The sequence below is a fragment of the Pinus tabuliformis genome, chromosome 1_2 (genome assembly GCF_031772625.1).
Source record: "Pinus tabuliformis cultivar Carrire ecotype Pingquan chromosome 1_2, CPIR1, whole genome shotgun sequence".
Taxonomy (NCBI): domain Eukaryota; kingdom Viridiplantae; phylum Streptophyta; class Pinopsida; order Pinales; family Pinaceae; genus Pinus; species Pinus tabuliformis.
Window position 1 is genome coordinate 796,118,891 of NC_142298.1, and position 23,590 is coordinate 796,142,480.

Sequence of the window (23,590 nt, forward strand, 5' to 3'; positions counted from 1 at the left end):
ACTTTGTCGGGAAAGTGATGCCCTAGGTGTCCCAGCGTGGCTAGACCTAGAAAAGAGGTGAGAAAGGTGAATAAAAAGGTTTTAAGGTGATCACATTATGGTGGATCAGTGCCTAATTCCCTTTGGGGATATGGAGTCAGGAAGAATTATGAAAAAGGATCTTGTTCCTAGCTCAAGGAGGCTCTAAGGGCAAATTCGTCCAATGTTAGCGCAAAAAGGAAAATGACTTTAAAGCGTTTATACTTTTCTTGTAAAAAGAGATGGCTTATCAAGATAACTTCTATCACTAGGACAATTCATTCAACAAACATGGCCCATACATAGAGATATGCGATATAGAAACATAATTCCACAATGAAGCAGTGAATGCATGCAACAATTAGCCCTAAAATAGCAAAAATCCCATGATCAATGTATGTGACAAAGTAAAAGAAAATAACACCAAAGTTGTACTTACATGTAAAATAATATATCCAACCATCAATACATTTGCCAATAAAGAAGCTCCAAGATAAGATAATGCAATCCAAACATCAAAATTCATCCTCCAATTTGTCCTCCAAGAAAGAAATGCAAAATTATCAAGAGAGAGAATGATCCAATCCAAGTGATGAAACAAAATGAATTCATGTCTCTCCTATTTATACACATTAGGAGTTCGAATTACCTAATTTGAGCCCACATTAGCCCATCAACTAAAAATAATGTGCAAATAACTATCTATTGGTGACAAGCCCACCAAACTAACTCATTATCAAACTAAAAAGCCTCCCAAGAGGTCAAATAATCAATAATGCATGTCGTTAGGATCTCTAAGAGTCCTGATGAAGTCCGTAAATGCCAAAATGATGAATTGGACTTCCAAAAGTAATGGACAAGGGGTTGGCCCCTTGCTCTCCACATAATAAACCTGTGGTGCTCCTAATGGCTGTGAGGGAACTCAAGTGACCTCATGGGTCTCCAAGTAAGTCGAAGATGCCTGGAGACCATGTGTAAGGGCTTAGATAATGGTCTAAGCGATGCCACATCAACGTACAAGTCTCGGGTCATCTGCCAAGTGCATGGTATAACTGTGGGTTTGGTTGGACAAAGGTGAACTAGGTGCATCTTCCTCGTCCAATAGGTGAATCTCAGGCAATCTTTGAACATCACGGATCCATGGAGTGTTGTCTACTACTGTGGAGGCCCATGGCTCTCAACACATACCCTACATGTGCCAATGTATCCCTTTGGAGGGTTAGGACCCCGTATAAGGCGACCAAACCCAAAATGGAGACCACCTGCAATCTTGCATAAGATCCAATGTGTCCCCTAGCTTTCTAGTACAACAAAGCATCAAGGGAATTGAGTAAAAGAGCTTACAAACTATGGATAATAGGTGGGGACTTCATAATGGAATTTCCTTCCATAATGGGCTTTGGCATGTGCTAATGTCTCCAAGCTCTAAATGGGGTTAACCAAGTATCCCATTAGGTGGTTTCTTCTTCGAAAGGGGATAATATATCCAAGGTACATCCTTTAAAAGGTGGTGGCATATGATAAAGAGATGAATGGAGTAGGGAATGAAAAGGGGCAGCCCTGGGCCACATGATGGGGTACAAGGGTAGCTAGTAAAAGGGAAGCATACACTTGGGTATATAATGTATAAGAGGGAGCAATCGTGGTACATGAGGTGCCTTGACCTTGATTTTTCCACTCTTTTTTATGGGCTTTCTATGATTTTTCTTTGATTAATTGCTCGGGGCTCAAGGGGTAAGAGCATGATGTGTGAGATGTAGCCATGGATACCCTTTATGGCTTAGGGTGGTTCATCGCCCACCAGGGGTTGGGACAATCATGGGTTCCTAAATGATAAGGGAGGCTCATCTAGGGCCTGTAGGAACCAGGGTGATGGCCATAATGATGGGGTAGAGCTCATGTATTGGATTTTTGCCCACGTGCTAAATGTGTTTGTCCCGACCATATTTTGCATTTTGTGGTACATTTTCCTGTTGAATGTGGCCAATTATGCTTTTATTTTTCTTTTCATTCCAGGCTTGACACAAGGTGTGGGCAAGGGGAGTGAGTGGAAGGCTAACCCTATGTGGACCTAGTGGAGGAATGTGGACCTAGGTGGGAGAAATGATGAATGGGGTTATAATGAATGGAAAGGGGGCAATATATGCGGATAAGGGAGTGGAACCACGCAACCAAAATCAAGGTTTCCCATGAAGTACCATCTCTAAAGCCGAATGGTCATTAAAAGAGATCCCAGGGGATTAGAATCCAAGGTTAACATCCAAAAGGGTGTTAAAAATATGCAACTGCGGTCAAATTCCACTTTGGATAGCTCACTTGATTGAGATAATGATTGCATTGAATTCCTCTTTTCGAGAGGATCAAAATCGACCTAAAAATCACTCAAATCGGATAAGGGAAAGTGTACTTATGAAAAAAAGCCCACATGTGCACATTTGATAAGGTCAACCCTAAAGCAATGTGGACCACCTTGATATGCTATAAATACAATTGCCCTCTACCTCATTTGGACACAATGATATGTTGTGCATATAACTTGCAAGTCAAATTTGATTTGTCAAGCCCTCCATCAGGTTCACCAAATTTCTACATAGGGTCTAATTTCCTTGGCATGTTTGTAACTTTGTTGAACTCTTGAGTTTTAATCTAAGATTGAAGTTTGAACCTATGATACAAAAAGAATTGCAAGTGAAACAAATGAAATTAAAATTTAACATACAACATTTTGAATTTTTGACCAAAAGAAAAAACCCTCAACTCAATGCAACAATAATGGCCAAAAAAACACATTCAAACCCAACCCAAAATCATGGAAAAAAACTAGGGCACAAAAAAAATTTAAACAAATAAACTAACAATCAAGATTTTGAATTTTTGACCAAAAAATCCCTCTCCACTAAATGCAACAAAAATGACAAAAAAAACACACTCAAATCCAAGCAAAAATCATGGAAAATATATGGGTGACTGAAACCCAAGGAAAAACAAGGAAAGAAAGGAAAAAAAATGCCAAATTTGATGCCCATACCTGAAATCCACGCCATGCTAAAGAAACTTGGTCCAAATTCAATTTTTTTTAGTTTGGGTTGCTAAATTCCTTCACTTTTCTCCTCTGTTGCCCTTGTAGATGAGTTCTCCTCCTCGTTAGCTCTCACCCTTGCCCTCTATTTGCAAAAAAAATCACAAAAAACCAAAAGAGAAGTCTTTAAAAGCTCGCTGTCCGTTGGTCCCATGATTTTTTCACATCAGATCGAGATTTTTTCGAAAAAATCTCGATAAAATCACAAATTTTTCAAAGCCAAAAAATCGCGATAAAATCACAATTTTTTCAAAGCCAAAAAATTGTCGATTTAATTAGCCTTTAATCGCCTCCACGAAAAAGTCGTGATATTATTGCAATAATGGCTTGAACACCAGGCATTCCAGAAACCATCCATTTAACTTTGGGCTTGGCTTCATAATGGAGATGTGCAAACCTTTGGTGCCATAATTCACTTTGATGATTGCTATCATGTACTAGAGCTCGCAACGGTCTTCCGTTGACTCTATGGAGTCCTTCAATTCTAGATCCCAAGGTGAAAGCATCTCTCATGCAAGATTTTGAGGGCGAGCTGAGGAGTTTCCCATTTATGAAGGAAAACTCTCATTCCTTTGATTTGCAAAGAAAATATAGATACAAGGTTCTTCTTTAATCCTAGAACATACATCACATCATGAAAAACTCAAATCTAGGGAGATTGAATGACAATTGAGGAAGTTTTCTAAATGTGTATCAACCAAGGTTATGCTTGGAGGTAAATTTTAGAGAAATAAAAATGAAATTTAGATGCTAAGTTAATACAATTGCTTCAAATGAGATGTAGATTTGACAAAAATGAAATGCTTCAAGTGTGAAGTGTCTTAAAATATATGAATAGAAAAAATACCATTCTACTCAAATGATCAAATTAATCAATGATAGAAAAATTTGATTGACATACTCAAACTCAATAAAGAGAGCGGAGCGATGGAGGCGGTTTTTGGTCTTAGGGTTTCAGAAAACATTCTCTACGCCCCCGCGGATCTGAAAGCTCTGATCTGCCTCGGATCGGATAGAGGTTTGGCCGATGGATTCTCTGAGCTCGGAGCCCCCATTGAGTACTGGATTGTATTGGCGGATGGCAAGGAGTTACACGCATCAAACCTTAGCAATCTGCGCTCCCTCGCCTTCAGGGTGCAGATAGCCTTCTCCACGGCGGCTACAGAAATTCTTTGTTCGGCCCCAAAACAAATAGCTTTTACCCTGACGCGACTTGATACGCCATCGTGCAGGTATGGAAAATCTGTTAGCGAGTATGAAAAGAAAAGATATCTGTTAACTTACATGGGCCATTTAGGAATCCTGGGGATTCGATCTGTCGTTCGAGGACGATTCTTAGAAGGAAAAGATGCAGATCAAGCTGAGGATGGGAGTAGGACCCTGGAGCCACGGCGTTTGGAAACTTTAATGGCCCCTGCAGTGCAGATCTGGGCTTATACCACATCGATACAGCAACACATGCTCAGGTATGGGAAATATGTTTGGCAGACTGTTCCTATACCCCCTCTCGGAGAGCAGCGAGCCCGATCTAACATATTTTGGCAGCCCTCAAATAATTTAATTGCAGATCAAGCATGGGACGAGACCTTGGCTTTGGATCCCCTGCGAGCCACAGTACTCGGACTCAGATCGGGACATAAACTTCCAGATCTAGACCACTGTAGAGCAGATCTAACCCCATGCAGATCAGATCTGGAAACACACCCACCGGAGAAGAAGATTCAGGGCAAAAAAAGCCCTCTCTTTATCAGATCTATGGGAGGGCACACAATATGCATTGAAATAGGGTTATGGGAGGCAACAGAAATTCTCAAACAGAGGATACATGAAAAGACGGGAATCCCACCATACAAACAACTCCTCTTCTACGCAGGGAAGGTAATATAGGAGGGGTTTAAACTAAAGGATTACGGTATAGCAAAAGACTCTACAATCTGTCTCAGCTCAAGATTGCGCGGAGGATGCCCCGGCTCAAGTTCAAAAGGACCTGTTTCCTTCAAAGATGCAGTCAAAGGGAAGATGGAATCGCAAAAGAAACCAGAACAGCAAGATACAGCACCAGGGGCATACATTGTTGAGCAGACAACACAGAACCCTGCATTAATAATCTCCATGCCAGAGGTAAATGAAATACAATCTGATTATTTGACTAAAGCAGTGATATGCAGGTTCAATGGATTTTGGCCCAAACCGGAAGCCCTTCGTCAATGGATCTACTCCATATGGACAGAAAACTGTGATATCCATCTCTGTTCAAAAGGATTCTTTATTGTCAAATTTGACACCATAAAGGACAAAGATTATGCTTTGAACGAAGGGCCATGGTTCTGGGGTAACGCTGGCCTTTTCGTGAAATCTTGGTTCCCGGATTTCGATCCAAACAGCATGATGGTCACCAAAATGCCAGTCTGGATAAAACTGTTTAATCTTCCTATACACTTCTGGCACTACAAAGTACTGGAAGGAATAGGCAATACCCTGGGATCTTTTTTAAAAGCAGATCATGAGCGCCTATCTAAGGATATCTACACATTCGCCAGGATATGTGTGGAGGTAGACCTCAGTCAAGGTCTACCAGAGCACATTATCCTAATTCACAATGGAAAACAATGGGCACAGCCATTGGATTATGAAAACACCGCCTTTCGTTGCCGCATATGTCGACAAACAGGTCATCTACAGAGTACATGCCCACAAAACAAAAAAGATAGGAAAAGGAGACAACCACCGAAACCGAAAGGATGGCAATTTTCAGCCACATGGACAGAGGATGCAGAAGAGGAAAAAGAAGAGGAAAGGAATGAGGGAACCAACAGCAATATACAAGAAGATGAAGACGGAAAGACAAATACAGAAACCAGCAAAGCAAGCTATCCACACCACCTACAGAACAACGAATATCTGATCGAAGGAGCAATAGACACAAATGCAGGTAACCCACAACAGCAATATGAGAACACCAGGCAGGAAATTGGAGGCAGCAAGCGAGCTTACTCGCCAACAAGTACAGATTCTGAAAAGGATATCATGGCTGCCACAAATGAAACACAAATGATTATTGTAACAGCTCCGCCTAACAATGAAGGTTGGCGGAAAGTGGAAAAAAAGAAGGGTAGGAAAGTCTAGATTAGCTAGTTATTTGACTTTAGCTCCTGATTAGCAGGACAAGTTTTGATATTATGAACATTACAGCAATGCCAAGGGCATCTACTATATGTAATTTTCTAATCTTAATGAAAATTACTGATTTTTCCAGTGGAAAAAAAGATCAAATTAATCAATTAATGGAGTGCGTTTAGAGTGTGTTAATGACCAATGAAGCAAGTGTGAATTATTCAATGAAGCAAAATTGAATTAGACCAAGAAGCTAATGAAACTACTTCAATGAACAATGCCAATTAGAATCAAGTAGCCAATGAAATTACTCAATGAAACAAAAGCAAGATAGTCCAAGTGAGAGATGATTGGGTAAAAATGAAAACTAGAAATTAGATCTAGCAATAAACGAAGCCAACAATGCAAAGTAAACAAGTTAGTCACCAACCATCCAAGAGATCCTCCTTCCCAATGAGGATATGGGATGCCAAGGGGAAAAACCCAAGCTCCCTCCAAGAAAAAATCTCTTTTATTATTTGAAGAAAATCCCTCTTGTAGAGAAGAGAGGGTCTTAGATGTTGGGAGGGTTTACAACAAGGGTTTCAAAGAAAGAATACCCTTCGTCAAAATACAAGAAAGTTGAGAAAAAATATTTACAATTCCTTTACAAAATTTAAAATGAGAAAATTCCTCTCAAATAAAATTCGCTTTTCCTTCAAATGAATTTCGCTCAAGAAAAATTAATGTCCAAGCTTCAAGAGGAAATTATGCGCATAAGAGAGGGAGAGGCTCTCTTTTTTGCTTGCGGCTAGGAGAGAAAAAGGCTCAAAAAATGCAATCTTTTTAATTTATCAAGCCTCCTTGAAGATCTCTTCAAAATCAATTTTAAAACCCTCTTCAAGCCTTCAGAGAGGCAAATTTGCACAAGAGAAAAGATGGGAAGGTTTTCAATCCACGAACAAAGGTAAAGGGAGGTGTCAAATTTGTAATTTCCTTGATGCTTCGTAGATATCTACTAAAAACCCCTTCTCAAGCTCTTACCAAGCAGATCTACACTCAAATCTGAAGCATAAAAATATGATCAGAAGATAATGAGAATATATACATAAAAATACAAAGGCTAGCCACAAGAATATGAGGACACCTCCACTCTTGGGAAAGCTAGAAAGGGAAAACCCTTTAAATAAGCTCTAAATAGCTAGATCGAACTAGTAAAAGCACATAGAATAAATAGATCTGAAGTTAAAATTAATAATATTTCCAAGCTATGGCAGAGAAACTCCCTCTTCAAAAGAAATAGTTTGATAAGCCCTTGAGAGAAAGTCGATGTGGGTTCTTCCACTTCTATTTGCTTGAGAGTTGGTTGGTTCAACCAAAAGCTTCCCCAAACACTCAAGATCTATTTCAGAAAAATTATAGATCTCTACACACATCAAAAGATTTTGTTAGATCCACAAGGGATTGGACTACACAAAGAAGAAGAAGACTAGGGGTTCAACCAAAAACCCACTAGCACTTCTAGATCTAGAGTGGTCCTCCAACCCAGAATATTACACAAGATACCTTGTATAAATTAATCCAAAAGTGGCTTATGAAACTAACAAATTATAGATCAAATCGTGTTAGAGCATTAAGCACAGATAAACCAGAAAAATATTACTATAGAAGCGGAAGAATAATGCCACAAAGCATATGCCCCCAAAGTTTTTCTTTATTAAATCAAAAAAATTTCTAGTACAAAATTTTGTAGAGCTTCGCTAGCCAATATGTCAAAACAATTACAATGATGCAATGAGGAGCTCTAAGGATCAATTTATAGAAAAATTTCATTTCCAAGTGATCCCAAGCAAGGACGTCTTGATCCCATGGCCAAACTGCTAGATCTGTGGAGAAAAAATCATAATCCTTGATGAGCCTGTGTAGATCTTGAGAGGAGCCATTTGCCTTGGAGAAGTGGTTGGGTGGAGTGGGAATAAACATTGGAGTGGTTTGGACCACCCAAAAAATACTCTCCACATTTTTCCTTGAAAAGTTCCCATTCAAATCAACCAACTTTGGACCATCTCATCAAAAATTTGATTTTTGTAGGACATTAGCTTCTTCCTTATACCATTGAATTTTTTCTTGGGTAATATTTCCTTGGTAAATGGAATTCCCATCATATTTTGACTTGACTTTAATTTTTGGGAATTTCCACTTCATTTTTTAATTTATCATTTACATTTGGAGAGAATTTTTTTATTTTCTCCCAATTTCTTTTTTCCGGCTAACTATTGCCAATTTTTGCCAAAAATTAGAAAAATTAGGTTTTGAGGATTAATAACCATTTTTTGACCCACAAAGTGTGTCTAGATAGAAATTTGAGGTGTAGAGGTCTAATTTTGAGTACTAATACCCCGTACAACTTCTATACACAACTCTTATTACATTTTACATTGAGATTTACATAAAAATCCAATCCAACGAGAAATTTTAATGACTAAATACTGACCCTTAAACTCAACCAAATTCCACGAAACATTAGAGATGATTTAGTATGGTAATATACATTGACTCAAGACACTAGGACTCACCTAATACTCTACCAACAAGCCACACTCTAGCTTTGGGGTATATCTAGGAGAAAAAGTTTACTGATTATAAGTGTTGAAAATCACAAATAATGAGCTAAGGAAAACATACTCTCTAGAGTGAATGCACTTGCTAGTATAGTCCTAAGCTACCTAGGCCTTTTACATGGCTCTTTTTCATCATACTAGAATAATTTTTACAATATCCCCGTAGGTCTGCAGAACCTGAACAACAGATTGATGAATAGAAGAAGATGAATTATGGAATTTGGCATGGTTTGATGGTGCAAGCATGCTCTAAGGTGTACTCTGATCATGGAATCTTTGACAAATCTTCAAGTGCAACTTGAGTGGTTAACAATCAGGACACAATTACAGTGGTAGTAACAATGCAAAGGTAGTCCAAAAGCAGCAGCGTGGGGGTACTAACAGTATGAGATCAGAAATTGATTCAGCTACAATTAGTAGCAGGTGAATTAGAGAATGTGCAATAGCATGGAGGACAAAGTTTTAACAAAGTAATTCTCTTCACAATGATTTCCAGTGAGAGGGAGTCTGATCAGTTTGAGATGTGAAGAAAGGAGGTAAAACAAATGTCAGATATCAACAACATGAAATAGTCCAGATACTGGTTGTTCATAACGAAGAAGATGAGCAAAATAGATAGTGTATAGTGGAGAACACCTTCCATGCTAAGAGGGAGTGTTAGTTTTGATGGATATGGTAGCATTGGATAAGTGTTGTAGTCTCTAAGGTGTTAGAGAGGCTAAAGAACATGAAATCTCCAAGACCTAGAAAAGGTTTCAAGAGAAAACACTTAAAAACTCAAGCAAATTAATTGATTAATAATTAAAAGGTTCCTAAGTCTAACTTAGGAAAATTGATTAATTATTGCGTATTAATTGAGTAAATTGATTTTTCTCTAGAGACTTCCAGAAAAGTCACTTGAAGATGTCTAAGATGATCTAAGCCATTGATCATGATTAGATCTTGGCCGTTGATGCTCCAACGAGATATTATAAGTGCAGATCAAAGGGATTAGAGAAGTGACATCGAGTGAGCAAGGCAATTCAAATTCCCTAGTTCACAATATTCAGTGAGGGGATAGTTCGAGCTAGGGAAGAGTATCGGAGAGAGGGAGTAGTAGAGATTTGGGAGCAGAGATTAGTGGTGATTTTCCTCAGTTTTCTAATGTTCAGGAGGCAGGAAAAGAGGAGGGCAAATTATTTGCAGGGGAGGCTGATTTGTGCAATGCGAGTTAGCCAGAAACCCCAATGCAAGTAACTAAAAGAGGTTCATTTCAATTGTCGAAGGCCAGATCATTATCCGGGAGTAGAGCGAGTGATTTCCAGAGGCAGAAGGAGGCAATATGACTTACCTAGTAGAGTTCCAGAGATACCAGTGCAAATTCTAGGCAGAAGTGCGAATAACTTGGAGGAGGTGCGAGTGGCTGGAGAGAGTCTAGTGTGATTGCAGAGAGAGACAAAGTGTCTCCTACATATTTTGCTAGTATATTTCTAGAGATTGGCTAGTTGGGCAACCAATTGTAATTATTTTCTCAAATCGCTGCATAATAATAAAACCCTCATTTGCTGCACTGGTTTTCCCTTCAGGGTTTTTCAGGGGACAATTGTCCAAAAATAACAGTGTCATTTTGTTGTGTGTGTGCATCTATTTCTTAGTTCCGGAATTTTTATTTCTGCAATGTTTTTTTTTTACAAAGTCGGTTGCTGTATTAATATTTGAAAAGAAAAAGGAGGGAGCTTGGACTCCTGAGGTACATGAAGTGCCGTGCTAAACCAGGATTAGAGGAGTTACAAAAAGGAATTTTCTCCTTAATCTTGCCTGTTCTGGCTTTGAGAAAGTCTAGACAGAAATAGACTCTTACAAATTGAAACAACAAGAACTTACATTTGCAAAACATATCTAATCTATGTTAATGTGACTAATGTGCCACGCTGTGGATTCCTCTGGCTTTTCGTCCACATCGATATGCTTGGCACTTGAGGAGCTTGGGGCAACAATGTTGCACTTGTCCATCATATATTTCAGAACCTCTATGGACTCTTTCGCATGACTGCACTTGTTAGACAGGTGGTTTAACTGCTTATGTAAAGAAGAGACCCTGTGCAAGAACAAGTTGATTTCGTCTTGATACTTGTCATTGATGATACGGTTCTGATTGTCGATTTTTGCATCTAAGATCCTCTATTGATTGTCTAAGATCTTCTGTTGAGCTCTTATTTGCTCCAGCTCTGCTTGAAGATCCGCACAGTGGAGGCAGTCCTCACTGCGTGCCATTGCAGATGTTGGATAAAAGAGGATGAGACTACGGAAAGAGGTAAAGAGGTTTTGCAGATGGAGTCGGATAGAGGAGGAAGTAAAAGACACGACCAGGTCATCAAAGATCCAACGAGAAACAAAGGTTAGAGGAAAATAGGGTCTCGGGGAAGAATGTCGAGATCGATAGAACAGGGGGACTGATAAGAGGAAGGGCGCTGAATAGAGGAAGAAGCAGGGGTAATATATAGCAGGGCAGGGAGGATGAGGGTCAGACAAGGGAATGAGAAGAGGAATAGGGATAAGGCGCGGGACTTCTAGGAGGCTGTCCTAAAGAGTCAGAAGGGCGAGGTCGATTAGATGGAAATCGGCTAAGATACTGATTGAATTCAGAGCAATAAGAGAATCGAATCTGAACCATATCCCAATGCTGATCATGATCTTGCTGTATGTCTGGAAAATCTGAATCCACTTCCACCTGCCAGATAAACTGATACGGTTCATTGCAAAGGCTGTTGAGTCTCCTCGGCATTACAAAGTAAACTACCCATTGTCCTGTCGCAAGCCTTGTTGGCGTGCCTGTCAGCTTGCTTATTGAAGGAGCGAAGGATATGATGAAAATTCAAATTAACCATTGTCTGGTGCAGGAGTTGACAACGCTGAATGACCTGCTGTAGGAGAACATTAGGTGATTCTTTATTTTGAGCCATTTAACTAATAACCACCGATGAATCTTCGAAAATTTTTGTTGTTCTTATACCAAGTCTGTTGAGCTGGATTAGCCCTTGATATAGGGCCAACGCTTCTGCCCTGTTGTTAGAGGTTTTCCCTAGACCCCATTCATAGAAGAGGATGCAGTCCCCGTTGGTATTGAAGATCAATCCCCCTGCTCCAGCAATTCCTGGGTTTGACTTTGATGCTCCGTCGAAAAAAAGATAGTAACTGTTGCAGTTTTGTAACCAATATTCAAACTCCTCCTCTTTTAACCTGATTTTCCATCTTTGGGTTTCCTGGCTACACTGGACTTTCACTATATTGCCATTCTGAATGTTATTATTTTTATCTAGAATATAGCTGATAAAACTCCTTTCTTCAACACTGTACATTGTTACATTGATGTTGTATTGAGATTTGACAAAAATAGTTTCAAGAGTGAGACTCTTAGCCTTATTGCAGATAATTCTTGTAGCCGAGTTCTTCTCCTTAAAGATTTTTTGGTTTCTTTCTAGCCAAATACTCCATAACATGGTGTAGGGGAGTGTATTCCAGACCCTCTTCGCTAAATTGCTCCTCTTATTTTTCCAAGGATAGTTCTTTTTCCAATAATGAATCACTTCACCTAAGGAGTACTGGGAACTCCAAGGGAAATTATCAAGTGGGGGATAATTTTTTTCCAACAATCAATGGAAAAGGGACAATCGACAAAGAGGTGTTGCATAGATTCTTTAGCAGCGTAGCAGTTGGGGCAACGAGAGGGACCATTGATACCCTTCTTTTGTAAATTTTTTGCTGTTAGGATTTTCCCTTTTAGAAGGGTCCAAATAAAAAATTTAATTTTTGGAAGAGCTTCAGACTTCCAAACCATTCTCCAGCGATTCCATATTGGCATAGGGAAAGTGATGTAGCAGATGTGCTGCTTGGATAGTGTAATTTGATCCAGTTGGGTCCCATCGAAATCCATCCATCTCATTCTTTTTGATGGGAGCTTTGCTGTGGAGGAGAGATTGCAGAGTAGACAGGCTAGCTTTAAGATCATTGGGGATAACAGGAAAGGTCCACCCAAGCCAGAGATGAGAAAGTGGATCCCAGCAAGAAATTTGATCCAAATAATGGATACCAATGCTATTAAAAAAGGTGAGAATATGAATGGTTTCTTTGTGACTATTTATTGGCTGCTGTCCCAGTATTTTATCAGCTCCAATATTAATACTGGCTCCTCCCTTGGGTACTTTGGATATATTCTGAGCCATGAACGGAATAGCTTTCTTACATAAACGCCAAATTTTTGATGAGTCTCTGTTGGGAATATCAAAATCTAGCAGCTGCTATCTGGGGAAGTTCAAGTATTTAATTTCCAGAACCCTTTTCCACCAGGCATAAGGACCAGTTATAAGCCTCCAAGCAATCTTCCCTCCAAAGGCTAGGTTTAGAAATTTGGGGGATCTAATACCAAGACCTCCTCTGTCCTGGGATTGAATGACCTGTTTCCAATTGACTAAGTTGAATTTCTTTTTGTCGTTTTTCCCTCCTTGCCAGAGGAATTGGCGGAGGATAACTTCCATTTTGTAATGAAAGGAAGCTGGAGCTTGGTATAGAGAGAAACGATAAAGGGAAAGAGAAGAAATACTTGATTTAAGGAGTATGAGGCGGCCTGCTGGGTTGAGCCAAACAGAACCCCATTGCTGCACTTTCTGCTTCACCTTGTCAATGATGATGTCCCAAGTTCTTGCCATCAGAGGTCCTAGACTCACTGGCATGCCCAGGTAAGAGAAATGGGTCCACTCATAGTTGCAAGGGACTCCAAAGATATTTACAATATTGTGAATGACCTGATTTGTTGCGTTCCATCCATAAATACAACTTTTCATCTGATTGACCAAACCGCCAGAATACCTCATAAATTTGTCTAGAAGAGTCTTGAACCTCCTTGCTATAGTGGTGGAGGCTCCTCCAATTAGCAAAGTGTTGTCGGCAAACTGAGAGTGATTGATATTCTTGACTCTATTCCCAAATTTGATTCCAGTGATGAGACCCACCCTTCTGTTGAAGTCCAAAGCTTGACTAGAGGATTCAACCATAAGGATAAAAAGATAAGGGGAAAGAGGGCAACCCTGTCTGAGACACCGGGAGGATTGAATAGCTTCACTCGGTCTACCGTTAACCAGAGGGGAAATCCAGGGCCTAGAGATGCAAGCAGTGATGAGGCTAATAAAGGGCGACTCAAAACCCATCTTTTTTAAGACAACTACAAGGAAGGAGTGCCTAACTCTATCAAAGGCATTGGCAAGGTGAATCTTGAGGATAAACCCTTTCTCCTTTCTAGAGAGGCTTGAATGAATGGCTTCTTGAACTAGGAGAATGGAGTCAGTTATTTGTCTGTTGGCCAAGAACCCTCCTTGGTTTTCTAAAATCAGAGAGGGGAGGAGGGGTTTAAGGCGAGAGGCTAAGATTTTGGACAAAATCTTGTAGGAGGAATTGCAGAGGGAAATGGGTCGAAATCGAGAAAAGGAAGAGGGCTGGTTTTCTTTAGGAATGAGAGCAAGAAAAGTGGCGTTGGTATATCCTCCTATTTTACCCTTTCGCTGGATCCATTTGATCATCTTAGTCAAATCCTTTTTGATTAGTCCCCAGAACGCCCTATAGAATCAAATGGGAAATCCATCAGGGCCATGAGCCTTATCCGGTTGCAGAGTCCAAATTGTTCTTCTGATTTCCTCCTCATCAATTTCCTTATTCAGGCTGTCATTCATTTCCTTGGTGATTCCATTGGTTAAGTATTGAAGAAAATCGGCATAATCCTCTTCACCTTTTGTTTCAGTTAGGAGTTCTCTGTAATGTTTAGTGGCAGTCTTTCTAATGGCCTCTTGGGTGATTCGCTGATTGCCCTCAGCATCTAAAATAGAGCTTACGTTGTTCATGATTTTTCGAGCCGTGGCCTGTTTGTGAAAAAACGCTATATTTTATCGCCGCCTTGCAGCCAGAGTTGCCTTGACTTTAATCGCCATTTTAATTCTTCCTCTCTATTTATATGACACAGCTGTGTATAGAGAACGCTTTCTTGTTCCTTATTCTCCTGAGAGAGGCCATGTTCTTGTATCGTTCTTTGGATGCTGTCTACTTCATTCTTGATTTTCTTTTTGGTCTCCTTAGGCTCCTTATAATTAGATCTTGCCCATTCTTTGATAGCCTGCTTGGTTCTTCTTTGTTTGGTTTCCCATATGAAACCTGGAGAGACTTCAACATGCTGATTCCAAGTTCCCTGAACAATTTCTTTGACAGCTAGAACACAACTCCAGAGGGGACTGTATTTAAACGGTATGGGCCCAAGGGGGCAGTGGATTTCTAGAGTGAGGGTTATGGGATAGTGGTCAGAGGCTGAAGAGGAAAGAATGCTAGCATATCCCACTGAGAAGGAAGAAAGAAACGAAACATTAATTAAAAACCTGTCTAGCCTTTCCATTATGTTACCAATGCCTAGCCTGCGGTTGCTCCAAGTGTACTTGCGGTTTTCTGGTGCAATGTCCACTAGTTCATGGTCTTGAATGATATTTTCCAAACAGCTTCTGAAGGTATCAGGTGAAAAGCAACCTCCCTGTTTTTCGTTGGCATGTAAAATAAGATTAAAATCGTCTGCCACAATAATATTAGAGTTTATTTCACCATCAATGCTAGCCTTAAGATCATACTAGCAGCATTCCTTTTCTCTGTAGTGGTTGGGGGCGTAAATATTATAAATGATTGTAGTTTGGTTGTCTATTCTGTTTTCCAGAATAGTTCTGATCCAATGCTGATGAAGATTTATTGATGTGTAGTTCCATTTACTATGATCCCAGAGAGTGGCAATTCCTCCGGATGCTCCTCGTGCGTCACTAGTACAGCCTTTGTATTACTTCTGCTGATCTATTATTCCTCTCATTTCTTGTTGGCCTTGCTTTGTCTCCTGAATCAATAAAATTTCTGTTTTTTCACTGTGTATAAGTTCTCCGAGGGCTGAAACTTTGGAGGGGTGCCCTAATCCCCTGCTATTCCAAGACAGAATTTTCATCATTGGGTATTTGGCGTACGGAGAAGTGCTCGCCTCTCTTGATCTTTGTGATTTGTCTCTTTCTCATGATGCCCCAGGATGAAGGACTCTATAGGGGTTTGAGTGCCCATGGCTATGTCTTTCTGAGCATTCTTATCTCTATGCTGTTTGGCTGATTTTCTACTAGGTCTAGGTTTCTTGTAAGAGTCGCTAGAAGTTCCATGGTCTTTAGAGGAGCTTCTGGTAAGCCTAGTAAGAGGGGGTCTAGAGAAGCCTGAGATGGGATGACTAAGGGGGGAGAAGGATCAGAAGCTTCGGAAAGGATCAAGGGGGGGAGAGAGGGATCCCCTGAAGGAGGTTCAAGGGAAGATAAGACTAGAAAGGGGTTAGATGAAGATGGGAGGGGCGGATCAGGAGGGTGGTGGGCAGACAAGAGAGGGGAGGATGAAGAGGGACGAGGTACGGAGGGAACAGGAGGTCCAGATTCAAGGGGGGCTTTGGATGACAGGGCAGACTTCTTCTTTTTGAGAGTTTCCCATTGGTCTTCTTGATCACCGTTCTCTACATCAACAAGTTTAGAACACCGATTGGCAAAGTGGCCGTATTCGTGACATACCTTACATTTAAATGGTATCTGCTTGTAGTCCAACTGTTGGATATGGCTCCACTTGTCCACTTTTAGTTTTATAGCTTCAGGAAGCGCTTTGCCAAGGTCCACTTCGACACAAATCCTCGCACAGGCCTGCATGTTTTCTTTCGGTTCGCTGCGATCAATATATTTGCCGACTGTGTTCCCGATGGCACGCACAAATTCATCTCCCCAGTAGTGGAGTGGGAGATGGGGGAGACGGACCCAAACTAGAACAGCACTGGGGACATCCAGTTCAGGGGCAAAGTCTGGGGTCCATTTGTTGAGGCACAGGCCCCTGGAGTCCATGAAATAGGGCCCGTTTTTGAAAATTAGATCCTTATCCTCTTTGGATTCAAAGTGGAATGTGAAATACCCTTTCCCACAAAACTTGATGGAGATTTTCCCTTGAATTTTGTTTTATCAATTTCTTTGTACCCATCTTTGAACAGTTTTAGGAGAAGGCCAGAGGCCTGTAAATTGACCTATAAGACCTTTTTCAGCAAGAGACAAAGCGGCCATGCGGGGCAAGACTGGAGGTAACTGAACTTCTTGAAGCACATCCAACTTCTTAACAAATTTAGAGAGAGTAGGTCTGGGGCGTTGCGGTGGAAGAGATTTCACCAGATCTGAGAAGGCACGTTGTGGATCAACCCCCTCCGAAGGAGGATCCGGAGGGGCCATGGCAGGAGGCCGAGGCCTAGGCGGCCGCAAAGCAAGGTCAACGAGCGTAGTTGCAAGTTCTTAGAGGGCGCGCGCCGGTCCGTCCAAACCTACATTATTCTGCAATGTTTTTATTGTGAAGAATGCATCAATGATTTAATCGTTATTTGTCAATAATTAATTTAGAAGACAAATAAATTGCTAAAAGTTAGAAGATTAAACTCCAATTGTTGCATTTAAGGAATTTTCACACTTTATTCGCATAGGACGTTAAGGGGTGGGCCTTTTTAATGAAGTGGTATAATTTTAACTACTTTTCATTTTTTCTTTTACAGTCTTTACCTCTAAATGATTTTGGCTTTATTTGACATGGAATCGCCTTGATTTTTCCTTTCATTTCTTTATTAGACCTTGTTGGATGACGTTTAATAAGTCACACTTAAGTAGGGTAATATTTATTTTTTAATGGATGGGATGGTAATCTAAGAGAAATAATGGAAAATTTTATGTATGTTTAGGATATAGGGTACACTCTCACCTTGATCGTCAATAGTACAATCTGGCCTAGGTCGAGACACACTTATATAAGGACAACTACGCGCCACTATGATAAATAAGGAAAAATAGTAAATTTTGTATTGAGATAAGAAAATTATTAGTCAATTCCACAATCTATTACTTTTATGACAAGTTCGAAGCCATCACAATGGTTCTAAGCAAAGAAATTATATATGTAATCATATCAACTGTAAAGGATATCATCATGAAGTACCATCTACTAGCACACATATGATCTAAAGTGTAGGGCACAACATCTGATATACCTTGCTAGCATGAATTTGAAAGATCTCAAGTATGTGTTTGATGGAAAGAGGCTTGAATATGAAAAGACAAGAAATAAATCTCATCAAAGCAACATCATCACACGCAAATGAGTGTGTCTCTCAAGGTAGTTGTCTTTAAAGGGAAACAAAAAAAGGTATAAATTTGCTGAATTTTATATTGAAATTTAAATGAGTGAAATGTTTTGCATCTTTTAATACTTACCAAATTTTGCCCAATTTTTTTCAAGTTTTTTGAGTTTATTTGATTACCATCATTGTTTTTTTTTCTTGAAATTGATGTTTTCAATAGTGTGTAAGTGTACCATCACTCATTGTAGGTTTGAAGCAATGTATGAGCAATGGATATGCTTATCTTGATGGCATTGAGGATATACTTCGACGACTAAAATTGAATGGTTATGAAATGCATGCTTTTACAAACTATCCATGTTGGTAAGTTGAGTTTTATTTAGATTATCATCAAATACTTGTTAAAGACCTTTCTACAATTTACTCTTCATGTTATAAAATAAGACTCCCAATTTGTTGTGTTCTGAAACATAAATTTGTTTCTTATGTTGTGCATCTATACATAAAAAGATTTATATTAATAAAATTGATAGATGTCTTATAGGTACTCGATGATCGAGAATAAACTAAAACTTTCAACATACTTATCTTGGACATTTTCTTCATGTGAAACTGGTGAGTTCCTTCTATCACTTTGATTTGGGATTTTTCGTATATATGTTAGGTAGATGGTTATCACTTTTTCTAAAATATATTTTCTTGAAAGAAAAGCATATCACAAATGTTCTGCTTGTTGACGATCTTTTATAATGGTTCCTAGTTAACATGTAATATGTGGTATTTTGATCTGTACAAAATCTTCTTGCCAAGAAAATTACTAAATTTCCTTTCCATTATTTTCTTATAGCAAAGCATTTGTTATTCCATGCTTTTGGAGATAGTTATAAAGTTACATAAAATTGGATGACATTAAGAGTGGCCTTTTGATCAATCCCTTTAGTTTGACCATAACATAATTACAATATCCTTGAAACAATATTTTGTATTCCTTGTGGCTTCATACATTACTTTGTTTGAAGTTTTATGATTTCAATAAAGTCCACTTCTTGAGAGAAAGTCCATAAGCTCAATTGAGACCAATTGCACCTCAGGGGGCCACTTTTACCTCACCAACCTTCTTCTTGCTTTTGGCCAGCCCTCCTTCAGCTCAGGGGGGGTTCTTCCTAGGAAAGGATTGTTAGGGTTTGGTAGTTCCAAGATTCGAGTTCAAGGGTTGCTAGGGCTCAATCTAAAGGCTTATATCAAACAACAGTGGCTCAAATAGGTTCCCAAAACACACATAATCAAGGGATTATTTGATGGTCTTGGAGAGTAAATCCCAACAAAACAATTTTGAAGATTGTAAAGAAAAATGAGTGATGGAGGATAGAAGTTCAGTGGCTTAGGATGCCAATATATATTTTTTAGGTCATATGTAGTCAAGGAGCAAAGTAATTGGAAAGAAATGGAGATGGGTGTGAGTACAAGGAACCAAGGGAGACAAACTTGTGTCCCTTAGACATCCAACCTTGGCATCCTTCAATCTTCAAAGATTGTATAAGGGACTGAATTTCACTAAGTTCATCTCATAAAGATCTTGAAAGAGAGGTTCAAAGAGGCTTGCAGTAGATCTAGGTTCAGGGACTAAGGTAGACTAACCAATGTGTCTAAGAGGCTTGGTCTAGGTGCTTCGAAATTTCAAAGATAAATAAGGGAGAGAGCTTATCCAAGGTCATCTCAAAAGAACTTGATAAAAATCTTCCTCAAGGAGGGTAAAGAGATAAAAATCCCACCAAAGCTATGGTGATTCTTAATAAACCTTTTCCATCAACAAAAGAGAAGATTGGAAGAGGATAAATCATATTTTAAAACCCATATCAAAATTCACCAATTATCATTCACAAAAAGTAGTCTATCCACACCAACAAAGCCTTCCAATCAAAATATAACAAAATCCATCAAGAAAAGGGAACCATCCATATCACAAAATCCTTCAAAAGATAACCTTTCTAATTTCCCTTTTCAAGTAATGGTTATAGGAGGTCGACTTAGTACCCTATCTGATTCTTATAGGTTATTGATCAGGAGCTCAAAATTTGCCAAAAGATCAAAGTGTCAGAATTTTGATAAGCTTAGCTTCAGATCGAAGAGCTCGTCATTTTGAATCCAATGGTGTGAACGACACTCAAATCCGAGCTCGTATGTAGACGTTAGAGCAAGTCAAAGCTCAAGTTTGGCTTGGACACGTGGCAGGATCGGATGACATCGCAAAGGTCCTAGCAAATGGGGAAGCGCCAAGTGGCAGGTTGCCATTGGGTCCTGCATATCGCATATCGGAGGAGTTAAGGTAATCGGCCCCCGGAGCAGTCAGAGTTGCAATGCAATATATCGCAGATTGGCGAAGGTGGATGAGTATTACAGAATCGGCCCCGACGCAAATAGGGTGCGATGCGATCGCAAATCGCATATCGCAATTGGATAAGAGTCAACCCCTGGTAAAAGAACAGTTGCGATGCGATTTATCGCATATCGCAATCGTAGAAAAGTCCCGCATTATATTACTGTCGGTTCTCTGCAGATGCGAAATGCGATAAGATATCCCAGATGCGATGCGACTATAGGATGCGGTTAATACTCCCGTCGGGTCTGCCAATATCGCATTGCACATTGACCGTTTTTGTTCACATACCTTGACCACGGGCTTGTTCTCTGATTGCGATATCTAATAGGGCTGCGAAACCATTGCCTTTTTCACCGGACCAAGCACTTTGTATGTGACCACTTGGCCTTAACTGCGAGATAGGCAGGGAAGATGGCAGACTGCCAATTTTGGCAGAATTGCTAGAATTAACTCCAGATAATGAATTTAACTGGCACTGAGGCAGATTTGGAGGAGAAAATTGTGGAAAAATTGACAAAAGTCATAACTAAGGCAATTTTTGACCAAATGGGATGCAAAAAGAAGCTAGATAGCCATTTTTGGGCATTCTGAATTCATTGGAACATGTTTCAGGATCAAAGGAGCACTTCTAGATAGGCTTTTTGCAAAACGAAGCCTATGGGTGCCATGGTCAACCAGAGTATTGATTCAGTTTATGGAGTATGAAGATGGAGATGACCTTGCAGACGTCTTCCAGCCTCCATGTGCTTTCTGCAACAACCATTATAGCAGTGCTGTAGCTTTATTTCTTCTTTGCTCTATGTGTATGGAGAAAGGGACTTGTTTAAGTACTTCAAGTGGATTGTAGTACTGTTTATGCTCTTGGAAGTTGGAGTATGGGGTCTTGATTTGAGAGCCCTTAGCTTGCTGATTGTTTCATGACTAACTGTAGGTTGTCATGTGTTTAGAGTGAGAGTTCTTTGTAGAAGAATGTTTCCTTGAAGGGGAAAATAACCACTCTTTTTATCAGCACACTTATGTACTCTTTATTACTGAAGAATTTTGAGCATAATGAGAAGGGGTCATGCCTTTAGAGTTGATCCAAGGAGATGTAGCCCAGGAGGGGTGAACTCCTTTATCAATGGCTGGTGTATTATTGATTGATGCATGCTTCCATTCAGTGTTTTGGTTTCATGTTTTAAGTTTTCTTCGTGAAACTAACTTAAGTAAACACACATAAAATTCATGATTTTACTTGCTATTTTGGGGTACAAACCTCAAGCACATTTTTACATTCTAAATGGGGAATTAGCACAACATTACTAATCTGCTCCATTTCATATCAAGTTGGTATTAGAGCTTAGGTTCACTTTGTGCAAGGAGGAATTGACTGTTGTTTGCAAGTGAGTGTGTTTTGAAGCTCATTGAGGAGAAGGTTTTGGAAAGGAGAGCAAGATTGTTACAATCTCTACCACCAAGTTCTACCTCAAATTACAGTAGAAGCTTCAAGCAAAGCATGTCCCAAGCAGGAGAGCTTGCAAGATTGTCAGAGGATATGAAGGTTTTAAGAAAGGCTTTCTTAGACATGGTAGAAATGGTGAAAGTCCTCTATGAAGAAAGGAATACCAAATTGCAATCTAAAAGCTCTAGACCTCTAAGAGGAGAATGTTCTCCAAGGGAAGAAGGTAACAAGAATGGTGATAAACCACCATCTTTTCCACAATCTTCATGTTTTTCTACAATTGTTATGCAAGATGCTAGCGTAGAAAGTCCCTCCGAGAAGGTAGATGGACAAGTTTGTACCTTTTGTCCACATGATGTGGAAGATGAGGTTCTATCGGCACCCAAATTCAAGGCATTGAAAGAAAAGAGCCAAAGAGTCCAAGAGGACACATCCAAAATCAAAAGGGAGTTCGAAAACATCTTTGTATGTCAATCAAAAGATGAGGCAAATGGTAAGAATTTACATGCTTCTTCCTTATGTGAAAGTGTTGATGTAAATTCATTTGCAGCCTTTGAAAAACATAGTAAAGGCATTGGATCCAAGCTCTTGACCAAGATGGGTTACAAGGGAGGAGGCCTTGGAGTAAACCAACAAGGCATTAAAAATCCAATTGAGGCCAAGGAGAGGCCTAAATATGAAGGCTTAGGCTATGTTGCAAAAGAAGAATGGTCTTCTAGCGACAACTCATGGGTATTGTGTTCCTTTTGCCATAAGAGAGGACATGAGGAGGCAAGATGTTGGGATTTGCATCTAGAATTGGTTCCCACTTGGTTCCTCAAGCATAAGGAGGACATGAAGTGTAAAACATCTCCAAAGAGAGATGGAAATGTTGAAGAATAAGGGGAGCTAAATTCTTCTTGCCATGCAAGTTCCTCACGCAAGCAGCGTAAGCCAAAGGACAACAGAAAGAGGTATAACCATTCTGTTAATTCGAATGCTTTTTATAATGGAAAACAACACGCAGATTTGAATAATGTGTTGAGGAGAATGTTTCCATGCACCTTTTTCCTTTCATCTAACCATTGTGTAGATAAGTGTGATAAAATGAAAGAAATCATCAAGAAGATGTTTTTGTCTAATGCAGTTGAGACCGAAAAGAGAAAATCTCATCCAAGGTCAAAGGCAAGTGAGCCAAGAGGAGCTCAAGAGAACTTTTGTACTCATTGCAATATCGGTGGACATTGGGTCGAGAAGTGTTGGAAATTGTTTCCACAACTTCATCCTGGTAAGCGAAAGTAAACCATGCAAGCACCAGAAGAGGAAGCGACAAAAAAAAAGTGGCGCAAGATGCGACCATCCTTGAAGCAGCTTTAGAGGAAGAGAAAGTTCAAATAGAGGTTCATTTAGCTGGTTGGGTAAGAAATGGGCGTACTCTTTGTCGAGCTGAAGTTTGTAAATTTTTGTTTTGCACTAGTTGCATGTCCCCATAGTTGGGTAATTTGTAAAAGTGATGTTCATAAATAAATCACTTATATGCAACAATGCTTTCATTAAGAATTAGAATGCTAGTTTTGCTTCTTGATAGTCAATTTGAGTGGAAAATTTGGGAGTCAAGTTTATTCCATTTTGTAAAATGCATTTCTATTTGTAGTTTGAGAAAGCATTTTAAAACTGTTGTATGAGTAGTTGCAACACATTTAGTATGTTCCAAATGTGTTTAGCACTCAAGTTATACAAGTATTCACTATGTGAGGCTTGTTTTGGTTCATTTGGCAAAGTCTTTTAGGATCTTATC

General features: G+C 39.6%; 1 protein-coding gene across 2 annotated transcripts in view; it reads left to right on the plus strand.

The window, feature by feature from the left end:
- FHY1 (Haloacid dehalogenase-like hydrolase (HAD) superfamily protein) overlaps positions 1–23,590 on the plus strand; it is a 389,630-nt gene that overhangs the window by 183,171 nt on the left and 182,869 nt on the right. For both annotated transcript variants that reach the window (XM_089394049.1, XM_089394048.1), the window contains exons 4-5: positions 18,241–18,355; positions 18,537–18,607. In XM_089394049.1, coding sequence (XP_089250175.1) covers positions 18,241–18,355; positions 18,537–18,607 — 186 coding nt within the window. The remainder of the gene's footprint in view (positions 1–18,240; positions 18,356–18,536; positions 18,608–23,590) is intronic.